Source organism: Olea europaea, chromosome 3 (genome assembly GCF_002742605.1).
Source record: "Olea europaea var. sylvestris chromosome 3, O_europaea_v1, whole genome shotgun sequence".
Lineage (NCBI taxonomy): Eukaryota > Viridiplantae > Streptophyta > Magnoliopsida > Lamiales > Oleaceae > Olea > Olea europaea.
The window spans coordinates 2,039,009-2,056,112 of NC_036239.1; the positions used below are offsets into that span (position 1 = coordinate 2,039,009).

The 17,104-nt window shown below is 33.4% G+C and overlaps 2 protein-coding genes across 2 annotated transcripts; both read right to left on the reverse strand.

Annotated features, from left to right (window-relative positions):
• Positions 1 to 5,399: 5,399 nt before the first annotated feature.
• On the reverse strand, positions 5,400 to 6,069 carry LOC111391262 (classical arabinogalactan protein 9-like). The gene has a single exon (XM_023016438.1). It carries the CDS (start codon positions 5,961 to 5,963, stop codon positions 5,574 to 5,576), a length of 390 nt encoding a protein of 129 aa, XP_022872206.1. The 5' UTR covers positions 5,964 to 6,069; the 3' UTR covers positions 5,400 to 5,573.
• A 3,431-nt stretch (positions 6,070 to 9,500) lies between these two features.
• Positions 9,501 to 14,779, reverse strand: LOC111381603 (bifunctional riboflavin biosynthesis protein RIBA 1, chloroplastic-like). The gene is made up of 7 exons (XM_023005403.1): positions 14,566 to 14,779; positions 13,573 to 13,963; positions 13,261 to 13,482; positions 12,579 to 12,901; positions 12,163 to 12,292; positions 11,686 to 11,982; positions 9,501 to 10,105 (listed from the first exon to the last, which is right to left on the reverse strand). Exons 1-7 carry the CDS (start codon positions 14,613 to 14,615, stop codon positions 9,842 to 9,844), a joined length of 1,677 nt encoding a protein of 558 aa, XP_022861171.1. The 5' UTR covers positions 14,616 to 14,779; the 3' UTR covers positions 9,501 to 9,841.
• Between the last annotated feature and the right edge of the window lie 2,325 nt (positions 14,780 to 17,104).

Here is a 17,104-nt window from a genome sequence, read left to right on the forward strand (position 1 = left end):
ATACCGATTCGATCCGAGCTCTCTTATTGAATTGCTCATTGTCGAAAAAAGGAAAGAGAGGGATGGGGTTTCTCTCCTAGACGCTGTCGGAGTAAAGGATCGTCAACAAGGGTGTTTTATTACTTTGTAGATTCTTATCCTAACTTTGTTCAATCTATTTCTTTATTTCCCCATGAATCATATGTTTATAACAATAGGGACATGATTTTCTCAATTCAAATGGATGAATAAAAATTAGTTCAAAAAGGTATTTAAAGGTTCATTATTTTAGTTTAGGGCTACAAATTAACTAGCGAGTTGGAAGAAGCAGGAGAAGATAGAGAAAGTTGATCCAACGTGTGATTTTCGCTAAAAACACGCTTTCGGAATAAGAAGCTATTTTAAAAATTAGTTTTCAAACAAAAATTAAAATACAAAAAGTAAAAAAGCAAAAATGAAAATCATGTCAAACAGATCCTTAATCTAGTTTTCATGGTAGATGAATATATCGTTCAGGCTTGGATTAAATAGTCTTCATCCAGCTCAGCCCCAACCCAAACACACTAAAAATATGTTTGGGAAAAAATCGCATATACCCAAGAAAAACAAAACAACTCATGAAATACTCTATACTAATTTATATACTATAAATAGTTGGTATTGTGACAAATTAAATCAAAGTTACTACAGCTTTAAATGTGTCTAATATTTTGTAACTGAATTTGCAATAGCCAAATGCATTTAATTCCTTGATTAATTGTTTGATTGAGATAATCATGAAACTTACGGAAATGAAAACTTGCAATTGTTTGATCATATACAAGGTTAAGAACTTCACAAGATATTTTTTGACATTATATTTGTAATTCTCGAGATAAAAATACATCATATATTTTTTCATAAACTTAATTTTTGACTTTATATTTATAATTATTATAAACATACACTTCTAGAAAAATCAATATTTAAGATTTCACTTATCTCTCTAATGTGGCATGGGACATCTTTAATTTTAATAAAGATCATTTTGTCATCAGATTGTTAAGTATTCATCAAATGTTAATAAAATATTGGGAATTGCAATATTAACATCTATCATATTGCAATACTTCGACAAAATCTTCATACCTATGCCCATTCGGAATTTACAAAAATGCAAAATGCAGGTCCATTATTTGTAAACATGTATTTCGAACCAAAATAATTTCATTAACAATAAGTTTTCATCAAAAAAATCAATATTATTTAATGAATACAACATGTATGAAATTAGCTCCTTGGAAATAAAAAAAATGCAACTGTCTTTAGTCCAACATATTTGATCAAGTCTTATCACCATGTTGGATGCTTTATGAGCTTCTTTCCTCTTTCACATTTTATTCAGTGGCAGTGATTGTTTACACGTCATTCTATCATGGGTGCACCCCTTGCACCTTACACGTCTTGTTTTTTCATCTTACTTTTGATTTGATCATATTCTTTGCCTTTTTAAGTATCTTCAATTGTCATTTGGATGTTGGAGGAAATATTACGACCAGCGATAAACCTTATAATATTGGCGAACATTTAGTTTCAATATCTTAAATTGGGAACATTAGACACCAATTATGATAAATTAAATTTCCACATCAAAGTTTTCAAGGAAAATATAGCTTAAATTCTAGCAAACCATTGGATTAATAGAAAATTGTAGTGCAAGAACAATCTTTATGCATTATAAAATTTCAACTAGCAATTCATAAAATTTTCTAAGAAGGAAAAAGAAGAACCAAAATAGCTTTTTCAAGGGGAAAAATATACAATATAATAAATTCTAAAAAACATAAAAATAATATCCAATAAAAAGATATAAATTTTTGTGGGATTTGGTGGCTTTCTTCTTCTTTGGAATCGAAGTCAAATCTATGGTGGACAACAAAGAACACAATATGTTGAATCTTGGCTTTAGGGATTTGGGTTCGGAAAGCGGAATCTGAATGCCATTAAAGAAATTTTGGATAAATCAAGGGAGAAGGTAAAGAATGAAATTATGAATTTTGAAAAGGGAAAGATTTGGTGATCTAATTTTTTGAGCATAAATCACGGGAACATACATGGATTTGGTTTTTCATTTTTTACTTATAAAATGTCAGTATGTTTGGAGTATAAAATGTGGAAATGTAATATTGGAATTAATATCTTAAATAGGGTTATCTTTGTAATTTACACTATATGTTTTCGTGTACAATTTTGGACCACTTGAACTTATTCTTGAAAATAGAAAAAAATGAAATAGATGTAGGAACATCGGGGAAGGTATTAACAAAAAGTGTTAGATATTGCAGTTGTCATTAAATTTTCTCAAATATTTTCTAATTGCAATTGAAATTAAAAAGTTCTCGAAATGTCACTGAAGTTTTCTAAATATTTTTCAATTGTTGTTTAACTTTTAAAAGTAATTCGAATTATCATCAAACTTATCAAAATGTTATCATATTATTGTTTTTAAAATTAATGGACTGATGACATAATATTAGAAGTAAAGATGGGATAATATTTTTGTAAGTTCATCCAATTCGTTAATTTTTATAATAGAGAGTGATATATGAGATCACATTTTCGTAAATTCAATTTGCTATTGAACTTTAAATGTTATTTGAATTCTCATTTAATTTATCAAAATATTATATCATTCCTTATTCGTTGTTATAAAAAGTTCGGTTAACTTGTCTTGCATTCCTTAACTCATAATTATCTAAACGGAAATGCTAAATGAACAAGAGTCTGTCCACAGGGGTCTATCAAGGCCCCCATCACAATAGCATTTCCTTTACCTAAATTTGCTTGTGTACTTGAACGTGTCACGTATGCCGATAAGTGCACGAATGCACACGTACATCATGTTATGCTCACTATACAAGCGTTTGTTCATCCAATACTTGAATAACATTTCAAGTAGCCATGGCACGTACATCGGTAAGTGCATGAATACACATACATCATATTATGCTCACTACAACGCTTAATAACATTTCAAGTAGCCATAGAACGTACACCGGTAAGTGCATGAATACACACACCCATCATATTACATTACCATGCTCACTATACAAATGTTTGTTCATCCTATGCTTTGCCCCCGTTTGACAATTCACGTTTTGAATAGTGATTTTTAGGAGAACTTTTGGTTAAAAACTAGGAAACATTGGGGTTTTACGTATAGTATATTTTATTGTGTGAATGTGTGGTTAAAAATGAGTTTGTAGAAAGAAAATTGAAAATAAAGGTTGTCAAACAATGGCTTAACAACATTTCGAATAGCCATATATAGAAAAGGGATGACACGAATTCTTAGATTACTGCTCATAGTTGCACGTAATTTTAAAATGTTTTATACGTGCTATAAAAATAATATTTGAAGATGTAAAAATATAAAAAAAATAATTAATACAAATTGTTTATGTGGAATGAACTTTTGTTTCAAATGGAATAAAAATCAAATTGTCAAAATAATTTAAATAGTTTAGGAAATCAATTAGAATAGTCCCTCCATTTACCATTTTGATCTGAACTGAGCATCCAACGAATACCATCATTTCTTCGTATTCACATAATATGCATTGAATATATCAATTGAAATTATTTATTATAGATAAATAGTATGTCCCGCCGTTTACCTCTTCTATATCTTAACATTTATTGAATAAATCAACTGAAAGAAAACTCTAAAAATATTCATCTTTTGTTCTACAAAATTTTTAATGAATTTAATTTATCATCCAATCAAATGGAATGAACCTGTCAAATGTACATTGATCATAACTAAATAATGCATGATCATATTGTTCAAGTTATTAAACAAATCAAATACATAATGAAAAATTAAAGGGCAGTGAATCTATCAAATATGGTTAAATAAATTAAATATTTATTGAAAAACAAAAAGTAAGGTAATGAATGTTCAATATACATTTATCATAACTAAAATAGTTGATAAAAACAATTAAGATCATATTGTTCAAATGATTATTAAATTAAATATATATTGAAAATGAAAAGTATAGTATTATTGAAATAATTAAATACATATCGAAAAATGAAAAGTGAGATTTATTGAAATAATTGAATTATATTAAGGATGGAATCGTCTAATAAATAATTCTCAATTGATTAATTTTTAGTATATTATAGTTGTGCCAGGTGACAAATTTTGAGTTTCAGACTCTTGGACAAGTAAAAAAGTTCTCTCAGTTTCATGCATTTAAGCCCAACATTTTATTAGTTATGTTTTAATACACAATACCTTGACGAGGTTACTTTGTAGAATTACTTTCGCAACAATAGTACTATTATTGGCACATGTGATAGCACTAAATATTTGAAATTGTTGTGTCGATTAACTTTATTAATTTTCTAAAATGTTTATGCCCCCGGTAGTAATTTTTCATCCAAAAAATCAATTTTTTAATCATTATTTTACTATTTCAACCGTCATTTTTACTATTTCACTCACAAACAGGACCCACTTTTCTCTCTAACGATAAAAAAAAAATTCTTATAATCACTATCGAACAAACCCAATATCTTGAAAGTTAGAAAGTTTTTAAAAGATGTTAAATTGAAATTTATTAAATTAGTATTGTTATATTTTTGAGGTACAAGCCTTGTTAAAATAATTTTTGGAAACCAGGATATTTGGTATTCTCCACATCATAATAATGAAAAATAGTCGCCGGATTCGAGTCAAGACAGTCTATCTTTAGGCCGTGTTTGTGCCTTATTATTTGTGAAGAATGTATTATGAAATAGTAATTGATGTTAAAATATATAGTTAAAAAAGATGGAAAAGATTTTGATTTATGTGTAATATAATTTAATGAAAAATGTGTGATAGAAAATGAGCACTGTAAAAAAATGATGTGAAATAATGGTAGACAAACAAAGCATTAACGTGTCCAAAGTTTGATGTTAGTTTCAAACGCAAAAGATTAAAAATTAGAACCATGCTCCTTTTTCAGAAGAAACATGATAGAGGACCTGATCGATACACACATATGAAGGTGGGACCACCTCTTCCTCCCAATTGTTTATTAATCCGGGGTCTGATAATTGTGAATGAGTATTAAGGTCTCTGGCATGCTTTTTCTGGGGAGCATTTTCCTAAAAATTAAAAAGTGAAATATTCTCCTCAAAAAGAAAAAGATAAAGTGAAATCTGTATCGATTAAAGGAACAAAGGTGACGAGGAATTTAACATTGGGGCCACAAAAGACTTCCTCGGACGAAACTTTGAACGAGTCAAAGATGCTGAAATTACCGAAAAAGCGTACGTTAAATTCATGTGTCTCAAGACTTTTAAGAGGTAAAGGTTAATCAGGTCTTTTGGATTATTCCGACCAATCAACAATTAATAGAAAATTATTAAATATAAAACAAGGGCACTGGTGAATAATGAAGAAAAATCGATTAATTAATAATAATTTAAGTACAATATAATATATGATAAAAACTCCCTATAACTGTAGAATCAGTTTGTAAATAATAATCTCCTAAAACATGATGTAGATAAATACTCAAAAAAATAAATCACTGGAAAGATAATCTTGAATCGGTTGTTTACGCCACCAAAGCGACGGCGACGAACCCAGCAAAGGCTGACGCAAAGCCCAGTCTGTTCAGTACAGCGCCGTTCGATGCAGGCTCTGGAGCGGGAACTGAGGCTGGCGGCATGGCGACGGAAGGCGAGGGAGAGGAGGTTGATGGAGGAGGAGATGGCGGAGAGTTGACGGCAGATGGGGTGGGAGTAGGGGAAGAAGCCAGTGGCGGAGTTGAAGGGACAGTTGTTGGAGCAGGACCAGGAGCAGAAGCCGGTGGTTGAGGAGTTGCAGAAGGCGGCTGAGTCGTTGGTGTAGACAGCGGAGATGGCGCGGCGGAGGGCTGCTGCGCCACGGAGAATCCAACCAACAATGCTACAATCACGAATACCAAAACCCTAGACACGGCCATTGTTAATTTGTTAGACAAGAAAATCTTAAAAGCACCGAAGATTGAGAGAGAGAGAGAGAGAGACTTAAGAATAGAATAGAAGAGAGAAAAATATTTTTGAGTCCAATGTGAGGGGACGAGGGTATTTATATGCAGAAAGGTTTCATAATTAGAGCCGACGTTCCCATGTGTACACGGAAGTAAGGACGGTGGCGATTAATAAGTTTCCCAGCATGGTAAAACACGGTTTCTGTATAGCTGTAGGAAAAAAATTGCTTCTACACTCAAGGGTCGTAGATGTTACTTAAATCTGACGTTTTCAATGAAATTACAGTGAAATATGTATAAAAATGATGGATTCCACGAATGTGATTAAAAATGAATTTTGACTAACTTTTTATAAAATAAAAGTTTTGGCAAACGAACACTAACTCATTTACCAATCAAGTAAAAAGCATGAGATTCTGGGACGCATAGTTTTTTATCATATTTTCAACTATAGAATTCGTTAACTTTTATTAAAACTTACTTAAATTTTTTATTTTTATCTAAATCAAACGGTGGTTAGACGTAGGAACGCTTTTCTACTTATACAAAACTAATTAGGATGATTTAGGACCAAACAAAAATTAAGATTTGATGATAAGTAGCCAACTAATATAGCAAAACACGTTTTGCTATTACGGCAATAACAAAATTAAGTCATGTGACTTTTATTCTTTTTAGTTTTGAAGCAATGAGTTTTCTTGTTTTATGAGTAAACCAATTAAGGCTAAATTACAGCCATTCTAGAGAGTTAATTCTACATATTTTCGAAAAATGGTAACCATTATTCTTAGACAGAATAATCCATTTGAACCCGACATGCCCGATGTGAGTGAGGGGGTCTGGCCTCACACATTTATTGGCATGGGCACCGACCCCCCATATGAATAGCAAGTAATCTGGAGTGTCAAACTCCGGATACCTGTAGCAAAGTTCTTCTTAGACCGTATCGAATGGGACATAGCATGCCGAGAATAAAAATTGGGGATAGGAATGCAAAAAGAAGCAATTTCAAGGATGTAAATCATGAATAATAGCTTACCAATTCTATTTCTTTGTTTTAATTCACTTTCCTTTTTAGACTGGTCCATAGTTAATTTTAATTAAAATTGACTCAAAGGATCAAATTGGATGGAAGCGCGTGGAGAGAGTACTGGAAACACAAAGGGGGAGCCAGGCAAGTAGTTGGAGAGGCAAAGGACCTATGTGGTTATGAATTAGTACACTAGCGTGAAATTTCATAGTTTTTTTATGAAATTAGTTGAAGTATTTCGTATGGAGTTTTATTTTATAATTTTTATAAACTTTTGCAGAATTTAACAAATTTTGAAAAACTTTCATTTGAAATAGAATTTACGTAGATCTAGTAAAATAGTGTGAAATTCTCATAAATGAAATGTTGGTTCCCACAATTCTCCTTCTCATTCCCCTTCCTCCTTCCATATAATAAAAAATAAATAAAAATTGAAAGAATAAAAATTTAAACCTTAATTAAATAAATAATAATCAATAAAAAATTAATTAATTTCAATATTATTAATATAACACACCTTTAAAGTATAAATAAAAAATCAATATATTTAAATTTAATTTTAAATTTTCTGTATAAAATTTTATAATTTAATTAAAAATCTATATTCTTCACAAAAAAATGAATAACAAAAAAAAAAGTTATAAAAATCTAATTTGATTTTTCTTAGAAAACAAAGATAAACAATAAAAGAGAAGAAAAATAGAAATAAATATAATTAAATTTGGACGCAGCAGTTTCACTTATTAAATATCCAAAAATTCGAATTAGAATTGAACCGAATAATGTCCGATCATAATATTAATCTTGCACCAGAAACCCTCTCTTTCAATTGAGAATCTCCAAACCCTTGTACGAAGTTGTGATTTCATTCTCCCCAAGGAAGTCTCTATGTTATGGTGTATAGCGTGATGTTTTTCTTGACCTAATTTTACTCTTTGTATAGAACTTAATCACCTAAAAAAAACATGCCTTGAAGAATACCCAAAGTGAATGGTTCAAAAATAAGAAAATTTATGGTCGGAGAGGGAGGTGTCCGACCCTGCTCGGGGACGAGCTTGGTGCAGCAAATAGGCCAATTTTGCCTCCAAAATTCAACTGGGATATCATTCCTAACTTTTTGGCCGGCAATGTCTTTTTCATAATACACTCTCACTAATAAATTATAATTAAATACTATTATAAGCTTCAGCAATTGTTACTTTTTTTAAATTAAACCAACTTTATTGAGCCTAAAATCAGGTGAAATATGCCGGTCATGTCATTTTGTACAGAGAGACTGGTAAGAAATTCACTCCTTTTTTTTCTTTTTTAAAGAAAACTTTTGATTTTTTAAATGTACCGTCTATTATAGGAAAATTCTCAAGTTTATTCATCAATTCTTCTGTCAACTGTGCTACTTGCACAGATCCTGTGCAAAGGGGCCCATGCAGAGAGCTTAATTCCTCCTCTTTTGGTCACCATCTTCAATCAAAACAACCAGATTTTACAATTACTGGAAGGAAAGAAAAAAGAAAAAAAAATTCTAAATATTTTGATGCATGCATCTTGGCAATTGCCTTAAAAAAATGGCCATTCACATGACCTGTGGCAGCCCAATATCGCGTAGTACAGCTCGGTTTACATTAGGGCTAGGCAAATCTCCCGAACTGAATCGAACGAACTGAACCCGAACCGAACCCGACGGTTCTTATCAAATTAAATACCCGAACGGGTATCTGAATTGAGAACCGATGGGTACGGTTCGGTTCTCGATTTTAGACCAAGAACAGAAAAATCGAATAAGAACCGAATTTTTTTATTTTTTTTTTATATTAAGTAAATCAAATTATTTTAATTTTAATTTTTCTAAACAAATTAATAAATTAACATTTTCTAAATTCAAATTTTTGACCTAATAATTTGTTTCATTTCTAATTTTTTAATTTTTGGCCTAATTACCCATTTTATTGTTTTATTTCTTAGCCTAACAAGATCCAATCCACTAAATAACCCTAAACACGTACACTAAAGTGCATAACGTTGTCTCGACTCTCGCACTCACTCTTGCAGCCTCGCTAACATTCCAAAACCTATACAATCGTCGGCCTACGCTGTGACCTCCGATCGAAACTGTGACCTCCGCCGATCGAAACTTTGACTGTAGCGATCATTTGAATAAAGTAGTCTACTAGTCTCTGACATTCCAAAACCATTGAATGTATCATTAGTTGTATTTATATAATATTGTTATAAATGTTAAAAAAATTTAATTATAATATAGAACCGAACCGAACCGAACCGAACCGAATTGAATCGAACCCGAACGATTCCATAATTATATTTGGACCCGACGGTTCCATTTATTAGATACCCGAAAATTTTGGTTTGGTTCGGTTCTCTCTAAAGAGAACCGAACCGAACCGACCCACGCCCACTCCTAGTTTACATCTCAAGCTACAATTCTGTGATCTCATCATTTCAAGAACTAAAATTTCAAAAAATATATGAAATATTTGTTCATTTTAATGTAAATTGACATTTTGTACATGTTTTCCAAAAGGAATAGCGTACATTATTGAAAAGAACACATTATAACTAACTAGAATCCATTATAACTAATGCCTCCTTATACACTTCAAAGAAGAATTATAAAAATGGTACAATGAATGATCAGCAGAAGAATCATATACGAATTTGGGATGAGCCAAACGAATCAATAGAATATAGTCCTTTATTCAGTTCCCATCAAAATCTTTATTTGAATAAGAATACCAGTAGCATCGCATCTTGCTCTAAGTCCATCAACATGTATGCAGAGCGTGTTGAAAACAGGCAAATGGTTTTACGACTCAGATGCAGAAGAACTTTCTGCGCCAGGTTTCTCGTTCTTACCGTTGATTAGGGTCGGGAGGCCATTGGATCCAAAGCCATAAACGTGGCCCATTTTGGCACGTTTTGTCTCTAAATATCTTTTGTTCTCCTTCGTGATGGGAGTCAGAAGGGGAACCCGTCCCGCAACAGCTAAACCATAACCCTTTAGCCCGCTGTACTTTGCAGGATTGTTCGTCATCAGCTTCATAGTTGTAACCCCAAGATCTCTTAATATCTGCACATACAGATTATACAAGTTCATTTCGATGCAATACTAGAAAATTGGCCGTAATTGGGATATGCATGTGCTGAAGTAAATGTAAGAATGAAAACAGTAAAAAACACCGACAAGTAGTAGATAAACCGAACCCATTTAACAGGAGTCAAATAACTCGTGTGAGAAAGTGATGTAAACTTGCTTATTCATATATGCTAAATTACTGGCTTAAAAAATTCCCTACCCATGAGACAAAATATGAGAGCTTGTTTGGTTGTGCTTAAAATTAAGTATAACTCATTGTTAAGTTACTTATATTGACAAATATAATTTTAGAAGTTACTTCTTTACTAAGAGTCTATCTGGTGGTGCAGATTTTTAGCAAAAAATGGATTCTTTGGTGCCAAAGTACGGGTTCAGTATGAAATAATTTTGTATTGACAGACTAATAATGAAAATGTTGACGTCTAGCGATTATTTCAGCAACCAATCGTTGTTGCAATGACCATGCCTCTTCACTATGATCAAGCAAGGAAATAAATTGGTATGGTTTGGGGGAATACAATAAGGGGCAGAATGGTCATTTCCGACGCCTACTCATGCTTAAAAGTGGATTAGGATTGGACATTTCAATCAGTGGTGGATATACATGTCTTAATATTTTAATAGAGGTTTTGCTAAAAATATGATTAAAATCACCTCCAAGCAGAACTAGATACAATAAGTTCTAAATTACTTTATGGAAAAGCAACTTTTAATCTCAACCATACTTGCTCACAAAATCATTATCTATCAAAATGAAATAATGGGTACTGTATCACTATCCCAGGCAACGAGCGCGACAGCCATCTGGCTTAATTTCCAAGTAGAAGCAATCAAAACCTTTGTAAACCTGTCAACTGACTCCAACCTTTTTATGCTGAATCGAATAACAAAATGGGCATAGGAGATTCAAAAATTGGACATGTAGATGGCCAAAGAGGAATCTTTTTCAAGAAAACAATATCAACATGGTGGAGACTCAACTTTTTCCAAGGAACTTACATGCATTCAAAATGATATATAATATCAATTTTCAAACTTAATCTAGAACCAAAAGTAACATGCCAAATAACTGAGAACTACTCCTTTATGTTAATTCAATTTAATAATGTACCTCACCATGATGAAGTTTTCTCATTCCTCTCAATGAAAATGTAATGAATGCAAACCCGAGGCCTAAACACGATATTTTGCATTTTGTCGTAACATATGTTGAACATACAGCACTGTATAGATTTAAGAGTCAAATAAATGCCTCTTTTATAAGTAAAAATTTCCTCCCATGTTTATCTTTATTCCCTTCTTCTACAAACCTCTGTGCTTTATGTCTGAGCTTTTTTATTTCTTTTTTATACAGGCTTGGGGTTAAGAGGAGAGAGCTGCTATTTTTCATAATTGGTATTGGAGAGCACTAACACAAGTCTGTGGATGTATGCATGCAAGAAGTGTCTGTCTGTGTGTGTTAATGTAACTCAAAGAAAATAGAGTTTTCGGCAATTCAATGCTACGTGCTACATGTTTCCAATGCTACACCTTCACATATGACTATAGAGTACCTGTGCACCAATCCCATACTCTCTTGAATCAACAGGCAAACCAAGCTCCTCATTTGCCTCAACTGTGTCACGCCCAGCATCTTGCAGGTTGTATGCACGAAGCTTGTGGCCCAAACCAATTCCCCTTCCCTCATGCCCCCGGAGGTAAACCAAGACGCCTCTGCCAGCAGCCTCAATCTGCTGCATGGCAAGTGCCAGCTGGCTCCCACAGTCGCACCTAGCTGATCCAAATATATCCCCTGTAAGACATTCAGAGTGCACTCTGACTAGAACATCAAGTCCATCACCAATATCGCCCTGCTTACATATATGCCATTAGAATAGCTTTTGAAATACATACTAAAGTTGAAGCTGAAAAACTACAATCGAGGATATGTAATGGGGAATAGTCAGACAGAAAAAATTCTAAAATCAAAATGCAAAGTATAAACTTCCTTGATAAAAATATATTCCTTCAAAATTTCCCAAAATAATCACCTTAACCATGGCAATATGCTCAATTCCATCTAAAATTGACCTGTAACAATAGGCATTGAATGGGCCCCACATAGTAGGTATCTGAGCAGAAGATGCGTGTTCCACTAATTTATCTCTTTTCCTCCTATATCTGCAAATCATAGTTTGTATTAGCCCTCCTACAAGCTATTAAAATTAAAGAAAATTTTGGGCTACAATAGAATATAAGCACAGGAACAATAGAAAAGGAACAGCAATGAAAAGCAGGCATCTTCCTACAATTCCAAAGCAGTTCCACTGAGCGTGAAAGAAACAACATGAAAGCACTTATAATAACTCCAAACAAGAATGTGAGTCTTATAATATAGTAATAATTAATAAACTACTGCTTGCAAAATATTGCTAAAATGAATTCCAAAACAAATACTCAGTAACACCTGACTAAGTCAGCAATAGATATAATCTTGAGGTTTTCTTGCTGTACAAACTGCCGAAGCTTAGGTAATCTAGCCATTGAACCATCATCATCAACAACCTCACAAAGAACTCCAACAGGGTCCAATCCAGCTAGCATGGCAAGGTCCACAGAAGCTTCTGTGTGTCCGGCTCTTTTTAAAACACCGCCTTCTCTGTACTTTAAAGGAAATATGTGGCCAGGGCGATTGAAATCCTCAGGCTTTGAATCCTTTGATGCAAGAGCCAATACTGTTGTCGCTCTATCACGTGCTGATACTCCTGTGGTTGTATCATGTTTTGCATCCTACAAGAAAGTTACGTGATTTACGCTTACGCAAGTATCATATGATCTAGGGTTAACATCAGAGCTTTTGCTTCCACAAAAATATATTTTGTATCGCTTATCTCACAAGACTTCATAAAATCATTACCTCAGTGTGCTTGTGTGCGTTGTAGTGTATAAACTTAAAATTAAAAAAATAATTAACTATTTCCACACGTTGAACATGTGGAATATACAGGCTGAAATTGTTTATTATTAACATAAGTAGCATATTATCCCCAGTTAAGACGATACTAGCATCATAAACCAAAATCAAGAGAAAAATACACAACAAAGGTATAGGTATTGAGTGTTCCTGTAAGGAGAAAGAAAGAACTTACTACTGAAACGGTAAATGCAGTACAGAGTTTCTCCTCATTTTCTTTATGGGATACCATGAGAGGAAGCTGCAATCTTTCCAAGTCTTCCTCTTTCATGCTCACACAAACAATCCCAGTTCCATGCTTCACAAAGAATGCCATAGCCTCGGAAGTAACTTTAGATGCAGCCATTATTATATCTCCTTCATTTTCTCTATCTTCATCATCCACGACTACAACCATCTGCATTGTGGTCCAAAACATAAAGAAAATTAAGAACACAGTGGCTAAAAATTTACGTTCATGAAACTGAGAACACTCATAAGATACAACCTTTCCTTGACGAATGTCTTCAATGGCCTCTGTAATAGAGGAGAAACCTTCTGACGGCTGGTCCAGGTCAAATTCATCATCTTCAACAGCAAAACCACTAGTTGTTGAAGCCATATCTGCTGCAAGCACTCCAAAATCTACAGAATCAGGCTGTAGTTCAACTCCGCCAGACACATCACTGATAAGAGCATTACATGCGAAGTTTTTGCCACTTGAATTGGGGAGAAGGCCACCTTCCCCAAATAACAGAACAGATTTAACTCTTCCATTGGCCTTGTTAGTAAGGCCCACTTTAGCACGCGGCAGATTAAAGGACTGTATTGCGCAGCTATTCTGAGAATACAGATCACCACAATGCTGCTTATCAAACCGTCTGGAATTTTTAAATCTCCTGCACAACAACAAGGTTGGTTACCAATACGCGTCATCAGAAAGGGCAAGATGCCAAAAGCTCTGAAAATCACCAAATTCTGCTCAACAATCACAGCATTTTTTATTCCAACAAACATGTCTAAAGTTCATTATGAAATTGTAGCTCATTTTGAGGTCTGCAACATGGCCAAATTTCATATCGACCGAATAGATAAAATACCACCCACCCATAACTCCATAAGGCTATGACCTATTCAAGAGCCCCTAATCAAACACAGCTCACATCATAGCAAAAGATAGCAAGTATCTTTTTCTTTACCAATTTTCAAGCTTTTGGAGCTAAACAAAGAGAACCCACGTTTCTTATATCACAAATAAATAGATGCAATCATATAATGGAAGTCAGATTAACATAAGACATCACATACCCATGAAGATAATCAATTCCATTTTTTTTTTTCTGTTGTGTGAAATTAAAAACAACAGCTTTAAAAACGCGCGAACAAATAGAAAATGGAGAAATAACTAAAAAAAATTCAATTTCCCATTTTATGCATCTAACCGAAAGAGAACAAATAATAAAAAAAGAAAGATTACAAGAAGAGCAGGGAGATCGCTTACTGAGATTCAGGAATGTTGGTTGAAGAGCAAGAAAACTTTAAAGAAGCCATCTTTTGGTTTAAGACTGAAGGGCCTTGATGAGAAAGTAGATGAAGAGAAATCAAGACTTTTGGGTATAAAATATTTGGATTTTACGTTTGGGATACCACATCTTTAAAGAGGAGGGAGGGACGAAAAAAAAATTCAAAGAAGAATGAAGAAACGACTAGGAATTAGTCATGGAGAGAGAAAGAGAGTTGGTAAAGCGCGGGTAATATAACAATGCGTCACCTACCAATCACGGTTCATTTCCTCTGTCTTGTAAGGGAACAAATGAAATACTTTTCCTTTAATAGAATTTTTTATTTATTTATTTTTGTTGAAAAGAGAGCAAGTGTTTAAAAGTTATTTATAAGTTTTTTATTAAATTAATATAAAATATTAATTTAAATCACGTGTTCACAAGTATTACCAATTTAATATAAATATGTTTAATGTTTTGTGAAACTACTACTATTTCTCCTAAAAAGTTTTCAATAAGTTTATCATAATAGCAAAAAGTCATCATTTAATTTTTTTAATTAATCGTGATATAACTACAACAATGATTGTACTTGTGTTAAATGTTACTTGGCATTTCTTGACCTTTCCTCTTCTTTTCTTGCAAGCAAAAAAAACAAAGAAGGAAATTTACTCACAAATAAAAATTCAACCATGCTTACATTTTTTTTCTTGATATTTGTGCCACACAAAAAGTCAAATAATAATTATCCAATTAGATTAGGATCATATCCAAATATACAATTTAGAACTAGACGCTACAAAAAATATACGGTTGAGATTCCTTTTAACATTCACTTATCGCTTCCTATAATCCTACTCGTTAATTTCAGGGACGGAAATCCGGCACCGGCTGTGTCCCACCTCGTTGCTATTCCTTGTTATGCATCAATCTCACAATTTAAATATGTTTGGCCTTTTTGTCATGGTATAATTTAATACTACTTGCGTATTGAAATTAAAATAGGTCAAAAACCTATAATGGTCAAATTCAATGAATTCATCATTATCTTAAGCTGGCCCAAAGAAAGGAAAATAATTGAACTTTTTTCTAAGTTGATTAGGTTGTCCAAATGCATTGGTAAATTATCTTACCATTCAATTGTCACCTTCATGTAGTAATAAGATTTAAGAACATGCCCCCCGGGGCACATCCAAGTTGGCAAAGGAAGGACAGTGCGGGGCTCGCAACCCCAGCGTAGGGAGTTCGATTCCTGGTTGGAGCAGTTGAGTGTTGTAATAACCAGAGGAAAAGTTAGAGCAGCTTGATGATGTAATAACCATGAAGGAGGCTCCCTTGAGGCCAGGAGTATAAAGGCTGTTCGAACCCTGGTCAACTTGGGCACATCCCGTTATTTACCTCCCTGAACTGCTGAGAGGCCGGAAGTTCAGGGATGAGGATATAGTCTGGCGTAAGCTGGGACACCTCGTTAAAAAAAAAAAAAGATTTAAGAACACTTGCACGTGTATAGACCATAACTGGATGGTGCAGGTTACAAATTGCAGTGGACAGGCGGGTGTGGAGAAAGCAATTATGCATACAGGCACTGCCATCATGAAGATTTAAGAACACTTGCACATGTATAGACCATAACTGGATGATGCAGGTTACAATTGTTGGAAATATATAGAGGAATGAAGAAGAGACAACAAAATGAAAATGTAATTACAAGTTGAATTAATATTCAGAAATTTGAAGAAAATAAAATGGAAGGTTCGAACGCGTAATAGCTGTCCTCAAACTATATTTGTCTCCTATCGAAATTGAATGAGATGCTTAAGGATCTTTGGCAAACGATTTGTAGGATTATAACAAACTTTGTAAAGGATCTAGCACCAAAACATAAGTGCGATCTTCTAAAACTTTAAGAATACAAAGAAGAAATTGAGTATGAATATCAATAAATTGTTTGATCTTTGATTTTGGAATGAGTATTGATCACAAAATGTTATTCACATTATTCGGCTTTAGATTTATCACCTATTTATAGGCCATCACCAAGTGAGCACGAAATGGTGCCAAAATAGGTTGAAAAGCCATCACTTTTGAAATTATAACGATAGAAAAATAGCTCCCAACAATCACAGGAAATCACCATGCGGCCACATGGTATTAATCCATGCAGCCGCATGGAGTAATTGAAGGGCCCCTTTAAATCTCGGTAGATGGTCATGCCGTCGCATGGCACAAAGTTTGGGCCTCCATTTTTTTCTTTATATTTCCACCGTTTGGTTTCCACGCTGGTTTTTCTTTGGCTTCCTTCATGTTGTTTCATTCCATTTTCATTCATTAATTGAATTTTGAACAACAATATAACAATCTCCCACTTGTTCAAAATTCCAATAAAGGAATCTCATACTCAAATCATACGATATTCATGCATAACGACTAGATATCTTTCGATTTAAATCTAGCCATAGTGTAATCCAAACAAAGTAAAGTCGGAATCAAAGGTAGCCGTAGCTTTGAACCAGTTATTCCATGTGACAATACCGGTCC